Source organism: Nycticebus coucang, chromosome 2 (assembly GCF_027406575.1).
Source record: "Nycticebus coucang isolate mNycCou1 chromosome 2, mNycCou1.pri, whole genome shotgun sequence".
NCBI classification, from domain to species: Eukaryota; Metazoa; Chordata; class Mammalia; order Primates; family Lorisidae; genus Nycticebus; species Nycticebus coucang.
The window spans coordinates 24,695,799-24,712,391 of record NC_069781.1 but is presented as its reverse complement, the minus strand read 5'-3'; the positions used below and the strand labels follow the sequence as shown (position 1 = coordinate 24,712,391).

General features: G+C 42.0%; 1 protein-coding gene across 3 annotated transcripts in view; it reads right to left on the bottom strand.

Moving 5' to 3' along the window:
* FKBP15 (FKBP prolyl isomerase family member 15) overlaps positions 1-16,593 on the bottom strand; it is a 73,703-nt gene that overhangs the window by 2,970 nt on the left and 54,140 nt on the right. For all 3 annotated transcript variants that reach the window (XM_053565497.1, XM_053565505.1, XM_053565514.1), the window contains exons 20-27: positions 12,952-13,123; positions 9,869-10,005; positions 7,761-7,916; positions 5,939-6,091; positions 4,925-5,050; positions 4,234-4,341; positions 3,268-3,995; positions 2,245-2,350 (exon numbers count right to left, since the gene is read on the bottom strand). In XM_053565497.1, coding sequence (XP_053421472.1) covers positions 2,245-2,350; positions 3,268-3,995; positions 4,234-4,341; positions 4,925-5,050; positions 5,939-6,091; positions 7,761-7,916; positions 9,869-10,005; positions 12,952-13,123 — 1,686 coding nt within the window. The remainder of the gene's footprint in view (positions 1-2,244; positions 2,351-3,267; positions 3,996-4,233; positions 4,342-4,924; positions 5,051-5,938; positions 6,092-7,760; positions 7,917-9,868; positions 10,006-12,951; positions 13,124-16,593) is intronic.

Below are 16,593 nucleotides of genomic sequence, written 5' to 3'. Positions count from 1 at the left end.
GCTGAGGCAGAGGAGGAGGCAATCTTTCAACAGAGACAAAAGACCATCTTTGTTTGGCTAATTTTGTCATTTATTCGTGAAGCACATAAATTGATTTGACAGGTTTTCCTCTCATATGGTAACTTACATATTTCATGTGGAGAAAGAAAGGTCAAAGAAGAGAGATGGGAAGTAGGAAAAAGAGAGAAACAGAGCAGGCCTGAGATAAGGACCCAAGGCAGGAAGATGAAGGGATACTGGGAAGAATACAGTCACATAGGGAAAAACACTGTTGTTGTGGCCTTAAGTGGCCTGACTGGCTCTGGATATGATCCCATCATTTGAGACAAAGTCAAATTTAAAGGCTAGGCCACACTGCCAAGAAGAGACTCACAAGAGGCGAGAACACAGGGCCACAGCGTCCTATGTGCTGCTCTCCTTGGCCCTATCTCTGCTCCCTCTAACCAGGCAGGGGGACAGAGGAGAAACCCACCCTTTTCATGACTTAAGCTCCAGGCTTTTCTCCTCTGGATTGGCAGGAAACAGGTCCCAAGGGTGCATAGCAGGGTGCCAGAGACAGGCATAAACTGAAGTCTCTACTAAGGTACTTTCTGCTTTGGTGAGCTACTGCTGACCAGGAGCTGTCTTCACAAAGCTGGGCCAAAGGGAAGGCAGCATGGTGTGTACAGAAGTCTCTGGGCTAATCCTATCACTAGTACCAACTAACAGACCTCAAACTTCTCACTGGGCATCAAGGAAGCGATCTCTAAACTCTGACAGTATGGGATTCTCCTTTTTTTTTTTTTTTTTTAGAAATAAGATCTCATTCCCAGGCTAGAGTGCATAGCGCAAGCATAGCTTACTACAGCTTCAAACTTCTGGGCTTACCTGATCCTTCTGCCTAGGATTCTCAAAGTCCTGGGATTCCAAACATGAGCCACCCTGCCTGGCCTAGGATTTTCAAGCATGGCTCACAGCTTTGTCCTGGTTAAAGTTCTAGCTATAGAGTACCAGCTATATAACCTTAGTTATACTATTTAATCTTCTGAACCTTAGTCCTCTGATCTATAAAATGGGAAAAAGTGCCTAGCTCACTGGATTAGAAGATTTAATGAGCCTGTTTGTGAAATAGTTTTCAAAGCATCTAAGAAACAGATGTTAACTTGATGGCATTAGTATTGATACCCATAATATACTCGCTGATTAAAAAATTCCAACTGTATTTAGGGCAGTCACGTAGGATACTCAATTTTCCCCCCTTTTTTTCATTTTTAGTACAGAATTTGTATTCAGGATTCTCAAATGAAAACATAATTCTTGAGGAGAAAGGCTCATAGAAGATAACTGGTACATTCCCCCAAAGAAACACAGGCAAGAGAGAAACGCTCTGGTATGTACCAGCTAGATCTCAATCTATCAAGCGGTCTTCCCCAGGTTTTGGCAAAAGGTAAAACCTACTCTGAGTTTGCCCTGATTCACTCTCATATTTCTGTCCCTGGGATAGACTGAGCCTGAAGCTCACCTTTATTCTCCACACATATTTCATACCAGTGAACTTCCCATGACAGTGAAAATGGCTTAGTGACAGCCAGAAATGCTATAACCTAGCACAATGGGGAACAGCAGATGTAAGAACTGGGGCTCTAATCCAGGCTCTATCAGCACTTTCCTTCCTGTACGCTCATTCTCTGTAAGGAATATGCTATGAATTCTGAATCCTTTTTCTGCTCAGAGATATTGTGATGACAAAATAAGGCAACATGTTAAAAAGCAGGCTGAGGAAGCAGAAAGCTCAGGAACAGATGGTCTGAATAGGAGCCTAAGGTTTTAGTCCTAGCCCTGCCATTAACTCACTCTGTGGCTTTAAGTAAATTATCCTTCTGAGTTAATGTCTTTGTCTGTGAATAAGGATGTGAGACAAGAGGATACTCAAAGTCTCTTCTTATTGTAAAATAAAAATGATATCCCAGCTGATTTTGGGAAACTTGAGGCTTTGGCATTCCTGTGCAGAACTATGCAGCTCAAATTTCCTACTTCATGTGGGAATAATAATATAAGGTTAGAGACTATGATTCTTTTTCAAGAGAAAAGTGGTATCTGATCATCCCTTCTGTGCTTACAGAGCTGCCCCCTCCCAGCCCCAAGCCTGCTCCCACAGGACCCTGTGCACAGACCCCACCAGCAGACCCTGTCTCTCTTCTCGGAGCCGGTGGGGAGGCCCCCGGTGATGGTGTGAGTACATGGCAGTGCCTGGGGTCTCCTTACCACCTCATCTTCATCCTCCTCCTCAGGCTGTGCTTTGGGCCTTGGAACTTTCAGAGTCGCCCCTTTAAACAGCTCATCTTCATCCTCTTCTTCATCCTCAAAGAGACTGAAGGAAAATCAAGCCATAAAAAATGTTGTTCCCATTCCAAGCCACAGCACCCAGCAGCTACAAGGGTCCCTGGCTATTGGGTAAGAAGCCAAGAGCTAGGATTGCTCTGGAATTCCTCCCACCTCCACTGTCACTGTTTCTTTCTGTAACCTCCATTAGCCTCCTCCTGCTATTGGCCCCTCCATAACTGACAGCCAGAGCAATCTTATAAAACTAAATCAGACCGTATCACTCCTCTTCTTACACTCCTTTAATAGATTCTCACTGTACCTAAATAATATCCAAACTTTTAACAGCAACATAAAATCTCACATATTCTGGCTCTTGTTTACTTTTCTAGCCTCTGCTTCACACAGCTCTGTTCTTATTTATTGTGCCTTCTTTTAGTGCCTTGATTGTGTCACGTCCCTCCCACTGTAGGGCTGTGACACGTGTGGTCCTCTCTGCACTCTCTTGTTCCCACTGCTTCTCAGTTTTGAGTCTCAGTTTAACTGTTACCCTCTCAGAATCCTTCCCTAACTACCCTGTCAAAAGTAGAACTCCCTCTTTATTCTTTATTATAGCACCCTGTTTCTTTTTTTAAGCATTTATCATATTTTTATACAAGTATGTATTCACCTTCCCCGCTAGACTATAGATACTCCATAAACTCAAGGACCACATGTGACTTGCCTACCATACTATCTCAGTGCCTACCACAGAGCCCTGCACATGGTGCTGTTGAATAAATATTAAAACATGAATGAGTGGATGAATGGTTGAGTAAATATTAATAAAGTAATAAATATTAATACATGAATGAGTGGATGAATGGTTGAATCAGTCCGTAAGGGATGAGCTGCTGGCCCTAGAAAAAACAGAGACAACTACCACATGTAGCTGCCTGTCCCAGGAACCGTGCTCAAGGAATGTACCTAGAGTGCTGAGAATGATGGCTGGAGCTCAGGGCTGCTCCTACGGCTGTAGATCCTGCCTCTGTGCTTGACAGCTGCTTGGAGGGACCAGTGGAGCTAGTGACATCCTTGTCTTCATCAACCTTGGGGGGCTGAAGCTCTTTTCCTGGGCTTTCAGACAACCCCACAGCCAATGGGTCCCCCTTCTTGGGTTCTGAAGTCACAGACAGTCCTGTGGAGCCTTCTTGTAGGGGGCCATGTGGGGCCACTTCCCCAGTGCAGACCTTTCCCATTGAGCTGCCAGGCTTAGCTGCCAATGGGCTGGCGACAAGTGTCTCTTCACACTCAGAGTCCATAATTACAGGGCCTGGAGGCTCAGGTGGAATTGAAGTTGGGGGCCCCAGAACTCTGTGCGATGGGACACAAGCCAGGTCGGGTGGGAGGGAACCATCTTGCATCTCTGAGAGTACCTCTGCTTCTGAGGGCTCCCGTTTACTTCTCTGTACCTCATCCTGGGGAGGAGGGACGGCCTGAGAAGACAGGAGGACAGCTTCCTCGACTACCTGCTCTGACGGCACCATGGAGGGCTCCTGCCTCTTCCTGTGCAGGGGTGCTTGGGGCAGCCCAGAATTGCCAGCTGCTGACTGCTCCTGGGAAGGGCTCTGAGGTTGCTCTTCTTCATCTTCTTCTTCACTGTTGCTCTGCCCTCTCTCTCGCTCTTGTTGGTTTAACAGCTGAATAGTCACTATCTGTTCAAAAGCCAAGGAAGAGACAGTAACTGAAACGAACACAGCAGCTGCTCCTAGTTCTGCAGTCCTTACTAACACTGGTGAAATGACTTTGCTTCTTCCTGGCTGTCAAGCCACTCCAAGCATCCTAATTACTGAGGAACAGTCGTGAATAATTCTTTATTCATGACCACTTAGAAGGTACTTAGGCAACAAAGTATCCATTCTAATGAAAAAATCCACAGCTGGCCGGTCATACCTTGATTGTACTCATGATGGTCCCCAGAATGGTCCTGCCATCATAAGATTCCTCTAGGTCAAACTCTCTCCGCAAAGACTGGAACACCTGGTTCATGATCTTCTTGACCTGTGTTAACATCAAAATATATGTTGCCAAAATCCAGTCATTAATGGATGCATTTAAATTCCAGAGAGGGGTCTGGAAAGCTAAACATAAGCCCACAGTGGGACACAGCTGGTCTTAAACAGAGACACTGAAGGTGGTCACTGTGGAGAGAACAGTATTCAGTAATGAGCAGGACTCTGACAGAAGAGCCAGTCATCAGTTACCTACCAAGGGCAGGCAAGCCGTGGCACGTGACCCCATTTATTGATACCTGCCACCATGAACACTACCGAGAACTGCCGCAGACTACAGGGATTGGTGGCTTGTAGAGCTGGGCACACTCCCCGTCCCCTATTCCTCTCCTGTGATTTAGAAGTACTTCCCCTATCTGTCAAAATCTCAAAAATATAGGGCCCTTTGGGGTTTACCACCAGGATGGTAGGCTCCAAAGGGTTAATTTTTAAGTTAGACAAGTGATGCATCACTAAAGTTAGAAAAAATTGCTACTAACACAACATATTGGCCACATTCCTTCTAAATGTTTGATATGCCATTCAATCCTTGATATGACAGGGGTTGCTGCTGCTTTGAAACACCAGCTCACCTTATCTGAGGGGTCAGTGGCAGCAGCCTCAACACCAGATGTCTGGGACTTGTTTTTCTCCAGTTCCTTAATGTGCTGTTCCTTTTGCTCTGTGAGGTCTGTGACTTGGGCCTGGAGGGCCAAACACTGCAAAACAACAGACTGGGGCTATGGCTTCAGAAACCTAGACTACCAGGTGATGGTCAGGAAACCCACGGCAAGAACCATCCCAAGCATCATGTCTTAACCTCCCCTGGTCAGCTGGTGACCACTCCTCCTGCCCCAACTCAGAGCACTCGATTTCCTCTCACTCAATTTTACTTCACAACTTCACTTTCCCTTTCCCAAAAAAGGTCACTTATCTTTTTCCTAATCAGGTCAAAAATGTAATGACAAAAAGAATATGGGGGTAGTAACTTTTATCATATTGATGGAAATATTTAGCATTAGCTGCAACCTATTTAATTACAAGATTGAGACTTTCCAGATATGAGACTTTCGTACCATGACCCTAAGCTGCGTCCCAGCTCTGTCCTTTTTATGCCTGATGATCCCAACATACTACACTCTCCATCCCATCTCAGTGCCTCTGCCCAGGATGTTCTGCCTTGTTCTTCTTGGCTCTGCTCAAATGTCACCTGCTTTGGGAAGCCTTCCCAGCTCCCCCTAGGCACTTCCTCTTCTGGGCCCTGGAACACTCCCTTTCTTGACCATGAGATCCTGGAAGGCAGAGTTGTTTGTATTCCCTTTATGTAACACAGTGGCTGGAATAGAACTGACATCCAACAAATATTTGCCTAATAAATGAAGGATTAAATAATAATGGAAAACATGTTCCAGAACATTACTGCTGTTTTTTTCTTTTCCTAGGTCACACATCTGTCATCCCAAATAATTACGTGAAAGGTAACTAAACAAGTGAGGTTTTGTATTCTAGCTATTAACAACTTTTATGGTCAAAACAGGACACAAACAGCCTGCTTACCTCAAATTAACTGAGCTGCCTAAGCTGTCTGGCCCAAGGAAAACATTTACCTTTTCCTGAAGTTCTACCAGCTTCTGCTGGTTGGCATCTCTCTGTGCACACACCTCCTGGTACCGCTGCAGGTGCTCATCCTTGGCAGAGGCCAACAAATGTTCACACTTTGCTTCCCACTGGGTCTGCAGCTCAGCCTGCACCAAAGACAGCTGCCAAGAGACAGTAACAGCAGGATTATCCTGAGGGGGTCCTGCTGCACGTAGAGACACCTACCCTTCATATGGCAAAAGAGTATGCTAACAGCCCAGATTTAACTAGAAAACAGCTATTCAAAAGACCCTCATTACTTTAAAAGTAAATGTAGTTTTTTTGTTTTGTTTTTTGAGACAGAGTCTCACTTGTCACCCTCAGTAGAGTGCCCTGGCTTCACAGCTCACAACAACCTCAAATTCTTGGGCTCAAGAGATTCTCTTGTCTTAGCCTCCTGAGTAACTGGGACTACAAGTGCCTGCCACAGTATCTGGCTATTTTTAGAGATGGGGTCTCGCTCTTGCACAGGCTGGTCTTAAACCTGTGAGCTCAGGCAATCCACCCATCTCGGCTTTCCAGAGTGTTGGGATTATAGGTGTGAGCCACGGCACCCAGTCCATTTAAATGTAGTTTTTAAATGTAGATAGGAAGATGTCTTTGGTGGGCAGGACTCCAAAACATGCTCCAAACAGGCAAAAATGTTACTATCTAGACAGGGCAAGGCCATAATATCATTGCTTTTCATGGTCTGAACCTTAAACTCGATAGGTTCAGAAACTTTCTTGCCAAAATTCCCAGGCGTGATCAAATTGAGGGTGCTAATGCACTCTAATTAAACAGATTTACACATATGAATTTTTTTTTTTTTTTTTTTTTGAGACGAGAGTCTCACTATGTCACCCTGGGTAGCAGCAAACTCAAATTCTTGGGCTTAAGAGAGTCTCTTGCCTCAGCCTCCCAAGTAGCCGGGACTACAGGTGCCCGCCACAATGCCCAGCTATTTTTCTGTTGCAGGTGTCATTGTTGCTTAGCTGGCCCAGGCTGGGTTCGAACCTGCCAGCCTCGGTGTATGTGGCTGGCGCCGTAACCACTGTGCTATAGGCACCAAGGCTACACATAAGAATTTTAAACTTCCAATGAAAAAGGTTGCTGTCACATGGACTAGAGATCGAGTTGTCCAGTTGTTGTTGTGTCGTACTATCATCTCTGGTTCCCCTTCATGTTTGCTTTTTTGAAATAGAGGCTCATTCTGTTGCCCAGGCTAGAGTGCCATGGCATCAGCCTAGCTCACAGCAACCCCAAACACCTGGATTCAAGAGAGCCTTCTGCCACACTCTCTCGAATAGTTGGGACTACCTACCACAGCCGGCCACAACGCCCACCTAATTTCTTCTATTCTTAATAAAGGGGTCTCACTCTTGCTCTGGCTGGTCTCTAATTCTTCAGCTGAAGGGATCCTCTTGCCTCTGCCTCCAATAGTGCTAGGATTACAGGTGTGAGCCACCATAACCCAGCCATAAATGAATTCCTTCTTTTCAAGGATGATAATGTACCTGCAGGATGGTGTCTGGTGGTTGAGGACTTTGAACTTACCATGTTTAGAATTTTTTGTAAAGAGATTGCTTTTCATTTTTACTCATGTAATGAAAAAGAGGAAAAAAGATTTACTGCTTGATTCCTGGCTGTCCTGCATATATCTGAATTACTTTCCCCATCTTTCTCCAAAGTGAGAGCATAATGATGACAAATGTCATCCTAAATGATAGGGAAGAAACTATTATAGAAGCTTTTCTCTCTGAGTCTTTCACACTTCCCATTTATCTCCAGAGTATTTCAATTTCCCATTACCTGCTCTGCAGCTGCTTGGTCTGTGGACACCCGAGTCTTTTTCAAGAGCTGTCGAAGTTTATCCAGTTCCTCCTGGTAGGACTTGCGAATTTCATCTATCTCCTGCTCAGCCTGACAACGCTCTTGAGCTGACTTCTTTTTCCTTTCTGAAAGGTTCTTAGGAATAAGAGAATCATCATCAGCTCTAGCTCAGTTAACAGAGGAGAAAAGGGAATGTTGGTGGTGGTGGTTATTTATTGAGTTGGGTCCTTACTCCATTTCTGAAAATGGTTCAATTTTTAGTTTAATTTTTCCCTATGTATTTAGCATTCTTGCTACTGGGTAAGGAAAATTATGACAAGAAGAAATACAAGTAGGGTTTTATTTACCAATCTATTCATCAGAGCAGGGGAACATCCTAACTTTGGTGAAGGTATAAGAAATCCGACACTCTCACACCCTGCTGGCAACAAAACATGGATATATACTCTCTTTGGATGGCAATCCTGTGAAAAGCCTTTAAAAATAGGCATATCCAGAAATTTTGCAAATTTTAATTTATCTTAAGGAGGCAATTAAGTCATACTCATAAAGACTGTGTTACAAGAATGGTCACTGTGGTAGTATCTACACATATATAACAACGAAGAACTGAAAATAGCCAAAGACCAAAGGAATTGGTTTAAAAAAAAAAAAATCCCAAAGCGATAAAAAGTCATTGAAGAAACTGTAAACACAGACCAAGATTTACCCCCTAAAAAGGCACTGGGCCAAATGGCTTTACTGGAGAGTTTTACTAAAGCCTCAGAAATAGTTCTTTTCACATTAAACTGTTCAGAAAACAGAAAAAAGAAAAGTTTCCATTTTGTTCAATGGGTCTAGTATTACCCTGATATTAAAATTTTAATCAACATTAGACACTATAAATAAAGGTAAAAGACAACCAACTAGAAAAATATTTGTAACATCTATGACTAAAAAAGAATTTATACCTTTAATAGTGTTTACAAGGAGAATTTACAGAAGAGATACAAATAGAAATGAAATACCTGAAAGCTTCACTGCTAATAAAAATGCATATGAAAAACAATATAGAATTATTTTACCTGTCAGATTAAGAAAGATTATAAAAAGTAATATATGTAAAGTTGGGAAAAAATGTGACAGAATGTGCTCACTCACATAGTGCTGGAAGTGTAAACTAGCACATTTTTTGAGGATAATCTGGCATTATTTATAAAAAGCTTAGATGTGTATTGTTCCCTTTGATCCCATGATTTAATTTAAGTAATCCACTGTATGGGAATACTCAGGTTCATAAAAAGAGTTATATAATATCAGGCTGTCCATAGAAGCCTTTTTTTTTTTTTTTTTTTGGAGACCGAGTCTCACTTTGTTGCCCTAGGTAGAGTGTCATGGCGCTCATAGCAACCTAAAATTCTTGGGCTTAAGCGATTCTCTTGCCTCAGCCTCCCAAGTAGCTAGAACTACAGGCATCCACCACAATGCCCAGCTATGTTTTTTTTAGAGGTGTGGGGGGGTCTCACTCTTGCTCAGGCTGGTCTCAAACCTGTGAGTTCAGGTAATCCACCCACCTCAGCCTCCCAGAGTGCTGGGATTACAAGTGTGAGCCACTGTACCCAACCAGAAGCCATGTTTTAAATAATATAAAAATAGAAACAAATATCCATTCATAGGTGAATAATTAAATAAATGACGGTACTATCTCACATTAGACTACTGTGTAGTAGGTAAATAAGATTAAGAAAGGGCTTATTCACATGTAATATGTTGTCCACAATATTTCTTTTAAAAAGCATTAAATGCGATCCCATTATTGTTAAAAAATGTTATTGGTATATGTATATGTATACATACATATATGTATATGTATGTTTTATACATACAGAAAACAATTTAGAAAGATCATACATTGTTTATAGTTGTCACCTCTAATACATGAGATTAGAGAGGGAAAAAACATAAAATTTACTATTTCATATTTTTCTCTATTATTTTTTGCTAAAACAAGCACACAAATAATTTTTAAAAAGAAAATAAAAATGTTTATTAAACAGTTAACCCTGGCCACTTGAGTCCAACAGAGAAACTTGGGTTGTAGAACTTACCTTTTCAAGGGACTCCTTCTCAGTTCGAAGGTCAGTCAGTTCCTCCTCCAGGGATGTCACCTTGAGTTCCAGTTGTCTTCGGCTCTGCTTTTCACTTTTGAATTTGGATTGTGCTTGCTCGGAGGTTTCTTGGAGCTCTGGGACACAGGAGCAGATATACTTGGCTGCAGAACCATAGCTGCAGAGGGCTGCTTTTCCCAGCAGTGATTTCACAGCTGCCTGCTTCTGTCTCCCAATCCAACACATAAGCAGCCCTTGCTCACTGTTTCGGCATCACCTCACTAATCAGCAATAGGTTTATCAAGTCATAAGCACCTACCCATATTTACCCTGTAGAAAGTCATCTCTACACATGTAAAATGTGTAAGAAATGTTCTAAGTAGTCGGAGATCACCTTTGAAATAGATCCAGGCCCTTTCTCATTGCCTAGTTAAGATAGTTTTAACTTTCTTGGTAGCTGGGACATTGTACCAAGAGTTTGCTTTTGAAACATCCCTTCTTATATAAAGCTATTTAAATTTTTTTTTTAATGCACCAAAATTTGTTTGTTTGGAAAGCTTTGACTTTTCTGGCTTTTTTTTTTTTTTTTTGAGTCAGAGTCTTACTTTGTAACCCTCGGTAGAGTGCCATGGCATCATGGCTCACAGCAACTGCAAACTCTTGGGTTCAAGAGATCCTCTTTGCCTCAGCCTCCCTTGTAGCTGGGACTACAAGCGCCTGCCAGACTCTTATGCAGTGGTTCTCAACCTTCCTAATGCCACGACCCTTTAATACAGTTCCTCATGTTGTGGTGACCCCCAACCATCAGCAACGAAAATAAATTTATGGTTGGGGGTTACCACAACACGAGGAACTGTATTAAAGGGTCATGGCATGAGGAAGGTTGAGAACCACTGCTCTTATGGTTAAGGTAATTGTCATAGGACATGAAAAAATCAGAAATGGGGAGGCACCTGTGGCTTAAAGGAGTGGGGTGCCGGCTCCATATGCCAAAGGTGGTGGGTTCAAACCCGGCCCCAGCCAAAAACTGCAAAAAAAAAAAAAAATCGGAAATGAGGTATCTGTACAAAATTTAAATCTAAGATTGTCTAAGGCATGTTTGTCTCATAAGGGCCTAAGTGATGCTCTACAAGGTAGCACTTTACCATCTGCTGTCACTGTTTCTTAGCTACTAGGCAAGTGAACTTTTTGCTGCTGCCCAACTCTGCTGTTGCTTCAGCTACCTGCTGCCCACCGGCCCCACCTGTGCCTACCACATTTGTGTCTATACACCAGTGCAGATGAATCAACCTTCTGCTGTTCACAAATCTTCTATCCAATCACCATGTCTTAAGCATTATTTCTGTGCCAGGCAACAAACTGACACTAATACGGAGGAAAGGACTTTACAGAAAAGAACAAAATACTAAATACTATCCTTGTCCTCAATGGGCTTGCAATCCATAGGAGAAGAGACATATAAATAGTGCTTATCAAAGTCTAACTGTGATATGGTCCTACACATAATAATGCACTAAGTGGGGAGGAGCCTGTGGCTCAGTGAGTAGGGCACCGGCCCCATATACCGAGGGTGGCAGGTTCAAACCCAGTCCCGGCCAAAACTGCAACAAAAAAATAGCTGGGCATTGTGGCGGGTGCCTGTAGTCCCAGCTACTAGGGAGGCTGAGGTAGGAGAATCTCCTAAGCCCAGGAGTTGGAGGTTGCTGTGAGCTGTGTGATGCCACAGCACTCTACCGAGGGCAATAAAGTGAAACTCTGTCTCTACAAAAAAAAAAAATAATAATGCACTAAGTGATAAAGTTTTTTTTGGAGACAGAGTCTCACTTTGTGGCCCTTGTTAGAGTGCCGTGGTGTCACAGCTCACAACCTCAAACTCTTGGGCTGAAGCGATCCTCCTGCCTCAATTTTTCATTTTTAGTAGAGATGGGGGTCTCACTGTTTCTCAGGCTTGTCTCGAACTTGTGAGCTCAAGTGATCTACCTGCCTTGGCCTCCCAAAGTACAAGGATTACAGGAGTGAGCCACTGCACCTGGCCAGTGATACATATTTTTTGTTTTTGTTTTTGTTTTTTTGTGATTTTTGGCCGGGGCTGGGTTTGAACCGGCCACCTCCGGCATATGGGACTGGTGCCCTACTCCTTGAGCCACAGGCGCCACCCTGATACATATTTTTTAAAAGGGAGCAAATATGGGTGGCGTCTGTGGTTCAGTGGGTAGGGTGCCAGCCCCATATACCGAGGATGGTGGGTTCGAACCCAGCCCCGGCCAGCTAAAACAGCAGTGGTAACTGCAACAAAAATAGCTGGGCATTGTGGCAGGCGCCTGTAATCCCAGCTACTTGGGAGGCTGAGGCAAGAGAATCGCTTAAGCCCAAGAGTTGGAGGTTGCTGTGAGCCGTGGTGCCACAGTACTCTACCAAGGGCGACAGAGTAAGACTCTGTCTCAAAAAAAAAGAGCGGGGGGCGGGGGGAGCAAATATTCTGGAAAAATAATTGAGAAAGCCTCTAAAAGAGGCAGATTTTGGAGAAGGCTGAAGGCAAATACTGGTGATGATGGACATACTAAGTTCAGAGAATAGCATGGATAAAAGCAAGACAAGAACTATAGAATATGCTGAAGAGTGGCCAGGAGGCTTGCTGGTGTGGCCAGAGCCAGGATGAATTGGGCAGTTCATGGGAGCTAAGCCAAGCTAGAGGGGCCTTTGAGTGCCAGGCTGAAGAGGTACAATCCATCTTCTGGGAAAGAGGAATCCACAAGAGGAAGCACCTCTTCCTTACACTTCTGGTGATTCATGAGTCAGAACAACAGTCCAGGCATTTGGCACCAATCCTAAGTACCAGAGATATTGAAGGCAACACTTCCCCAAACAAAAGGGAAGAGGTGACAACCAATCCATTCCATATATGATAATAGTCAGTTCTTTATGTATAACAATCTTGCAGGTTTTATCCTGGTCCATTTCAATTTTTGGTCAGTCCTTCACAAACTTCATAAGCATTGTGCCAAAAGGATTGAGAGGAAGAAAAGGTTTAACTCCTTAAATTTAAATGGCAACAATCCCAGCAGGCCACACTGAGTACTCACCTGAGAGTTCTGCCTGCAGTTTGGTGAGTTGGCCCCTGACAAGGTCTGTTTCCTTCAAGCTTTCTGTCAGCTGCATTTGCAGCTCTGTTTCCTTCTTTTGGTGAGCAGTTATTTTCAACTGCAGATGAGAGACCTGTGCAGTGGCTGCTGCTAATTCCTCAGTCACCTTGGCCTGAATAGTAACAAAGTATGAGGTTACTTTAAACACAGATGTTCTTTGTCTCTAAGTGATGAGCCTACCCTGCATAACTCCATGCTGACTGAACTGGTGGACAGGAAGACAGTTAAGGCTACCTTTAGCCTGCATTAAATCAAAATCAAGACTTAAAAATGTACGGTCTCTGCTCAAGAATTCAATTACAGAAATCTGTCCTTAGAAAATACTCTACAAGATTACAAAAAATTTTGCTACAAGGATGTTCAATGCAGTATTGTTTACGTGGTAAGAGCATGTAAACTAAAATAAAATGGAAGAGCGTGGAAAACTAAAATAAAATGCTGAGAATGCGCTTACTTAAGCAAATTAATGATACATCTATTCCGAATGAAGCTATTAAAATGGTGTTGTAAAAAAAATGGTGTTGTAAAAGAATACTTAGTGGCATGAAATATAGTCACAATCTATTGTTAAATGAAGAACACAAGTAGATCAAATAATATGTTTGATATAATTCTATTTTTATAAATTGCAACATTTATTTATATGAAAAAGAGAGCCTGAAAGACATGTGTTTTTTAGTGGTAATCTAGATAGAACTATGGGTCCTTTATGTTTTCTTTTTTCTTATCAGATTATATATTTTTTGCTTTATAGATTTTTTTTTTTTTTTGTAGAGACAGAGTCTCACTTTATGGCCCTCGGTAGAGTGCCGTGGCCTCACACAGCTCACAGCAACCTCCAACTCCTGGGCTCAAGCGATTCTCTTGCCTCAGCCTCCCGAGTAGCTGGGACTACAGGCGCTCGCCACAACGCCTGGCTATTTTTTGGTTGCAGTTTGGCCGGGGCCGGGTTTGAACCCGCCACCCTCAGTATATGGGGCCGGCGCCTTACCGACTGAGCCACAGGCGCCGCCCTGCTTTATAGATTTTTTTAAAAGATGTTTCCTATGCTCAAAAATTATAAAGATAGAGAAAAGTAAACAATGTCTTGCTACCATATCTACCCCCCCCCTTATCTCTTCCTCCTTGTCCCACACAGGTAACTATAAAATAACTGTTCATTTTTCCAGTTGTATAAAGTGATTCTTTATTCAAATACTAGTATGATTCTTATCCCCCCCTTTCACATACAAAAGGTGGCAAACACTCTCGATTAGTATATCTAGCTCTTCCTCCTCCTTTTTTTAAGTAACTGCATGGTATCCCACCATGTGAATGTATTATAGTTTATTCTCTACTGCTGCAGGACACTTAGAATGTCTCCAGCATTTCTCATTAACAACAAGACACCAGTGAATGACCCTGGACACGTAATGCTTCCTTTGAGTGCAGGTGTCCTGCAGCAGTAGGAGATTCCCAGAAGCAGAATTGCTAGGCCAAAGAGTGAGTACTTCTGTGATTTTGTGTAATGTCATCAGTTCCCCTTCATGAACCATGCCACAGTCCTACCAATCTCACCAACATCTGCCAAAAATCAGGATTTCCAACAATCTGATAAATGAGAAAATAGTATTCTTGACATTTTCTAACTTTCCTTTGATGAAAATGTCTTTTTTATATTAATAAAAGGATATTTTAAAATTTAAACTGAATGCCTTCAAGGGTAATCAACTTCAGTCTACGGTCTCTCCTGGTAGTACTGTAACTACTGATACTGCAATGCTGTAAAGACCAGTCACATGGGAGTAAACGCTTTGGGTGACCTTGGAAGAACAGAGCTAATCAAAGAAAGGAAATGCTTCAACTTCCTTGATTGCTCAATGTAGTTTGAATGGTGCTCTGTACTAGCCAAACAGGGGCTCAACTTTACTCTAAAGGACCTAAATATTCTCAAACAACATCTGATAAAACTGAAATGACTATGCTAGGAAACCTTCTAATGATATTCTGTGTACTAAGGGTGGTGATGATGATGATGATTAAAAGAGTAGTCACTAAAAAAAGACAGTAAGTGGTTGCTCTTCAGGCAACCAGTCTTAATTTTTAAAATCTATATATTTCTGGGGATGGACTGTCTATCTCTCCTATACTATATTGCTACTACCATTAGTGCCAAAAGGATACTGCCCCTATACTTTAATATTATATACACATGTTTATAGCTGTCTACTTTCTTATCATCATTTATCCCTTCTTCCTCGTTTTTAATACATTTATTCCTTGCCTTATTCCAAAGCCTTTATCAGTTTTCTAGCTTCCATTTAAATCTGATATTTTGACTCTCCTAAAGGTAGGGGAAAGAAACTAAAATTATATATAAAGTTAAAATAAATAGGCTATGAATGAGAGTAAGCTCTAAGACACTTATTTTTTTACTATTCAGCAGCCTTATAGATTTTCACCTGTTAAACACAAATGATATCTAGAATTTGCAGATATAAAAGTGGCTTCCATCTGTTCTAAGAAGAATAAAAGTTTACTCATTCTCCTAGTTCAATGAAAGCACTCTCCTGGCCTAATGAAAACTGAACTAAATCAGAGCTCAAAGAGCTCTGCCCCTATTCATGGCTCAGAGAATTCACTACTAACAGAGCAAGTACCACTCTTACAAGACCTTGCAGCAGTTATACTACTAGAAGAGATCAACTCCAAAGGAGAGAGAATGGAAAGGATGGTCACTCTCTCGCCAAAAGACAAGCAGGGTGGAAAGTCAGCTCAAAGCTCTTTTTATCTCAGGTCCTTAGTTACAAAGGTCTTTTAGCATAAAATAGAAGCATAAAAACTGATAGCCAGGAACAGGGGCTCATGCCTATGATTCCAACTACGTGGGAGGCTACGGAGGGAAGATCAGTTGAGGATTGCTTGTGGCCAAGAGTTTGAGACCACCCTAGGCGCCACAGTGAGACCCTATCTCTAAAAATAACTAATTAAATAATGACATTTAAAAATAAGTAAATAATAAAAAAATTCATTAATTAAAAAATAAAATAATCATAACAATTAAAACAGTAAAAGAATGAAAAATAACAATTACTATCTTTGAAAAAAGTATGGGTGATTTATATTTTGTTTATTTATCTGTATTTTCTAAATTTTCCAGAATGAACAGATGTAAACTGTATCATCAGAAAGAAGTATGTGTATATATGTGCATGTGTGTACATATGTATGCATATGTGTATTTACATATAATTATACTTATATATATCTATATTAATATAGATAATATATATCATATTTATTACAATTATAATTTTTTCTAAAAGATAGGATTTGCAATGTGAGTGAGAAAGGAAAACACCAAACGCCTACACAATGGATGGGATAGCTCCTTGATTTCCTCCCTAGAGAAACACTTGACATGGAGAGCTGGGGGATTGAAAAAGCAATGACAGGGAGAACCAAGAGTTCAGAAAAACAAGTTTAGACATGGGAAGACAGCACCACAGAGAGATGGCAATTTGACACAGAAAAAGAACACAGCTGACTGGAAGTGTGGTCCTGCATGAGTCTTCTACCCTCTCTAGGCCTCAGTTTGTCCCT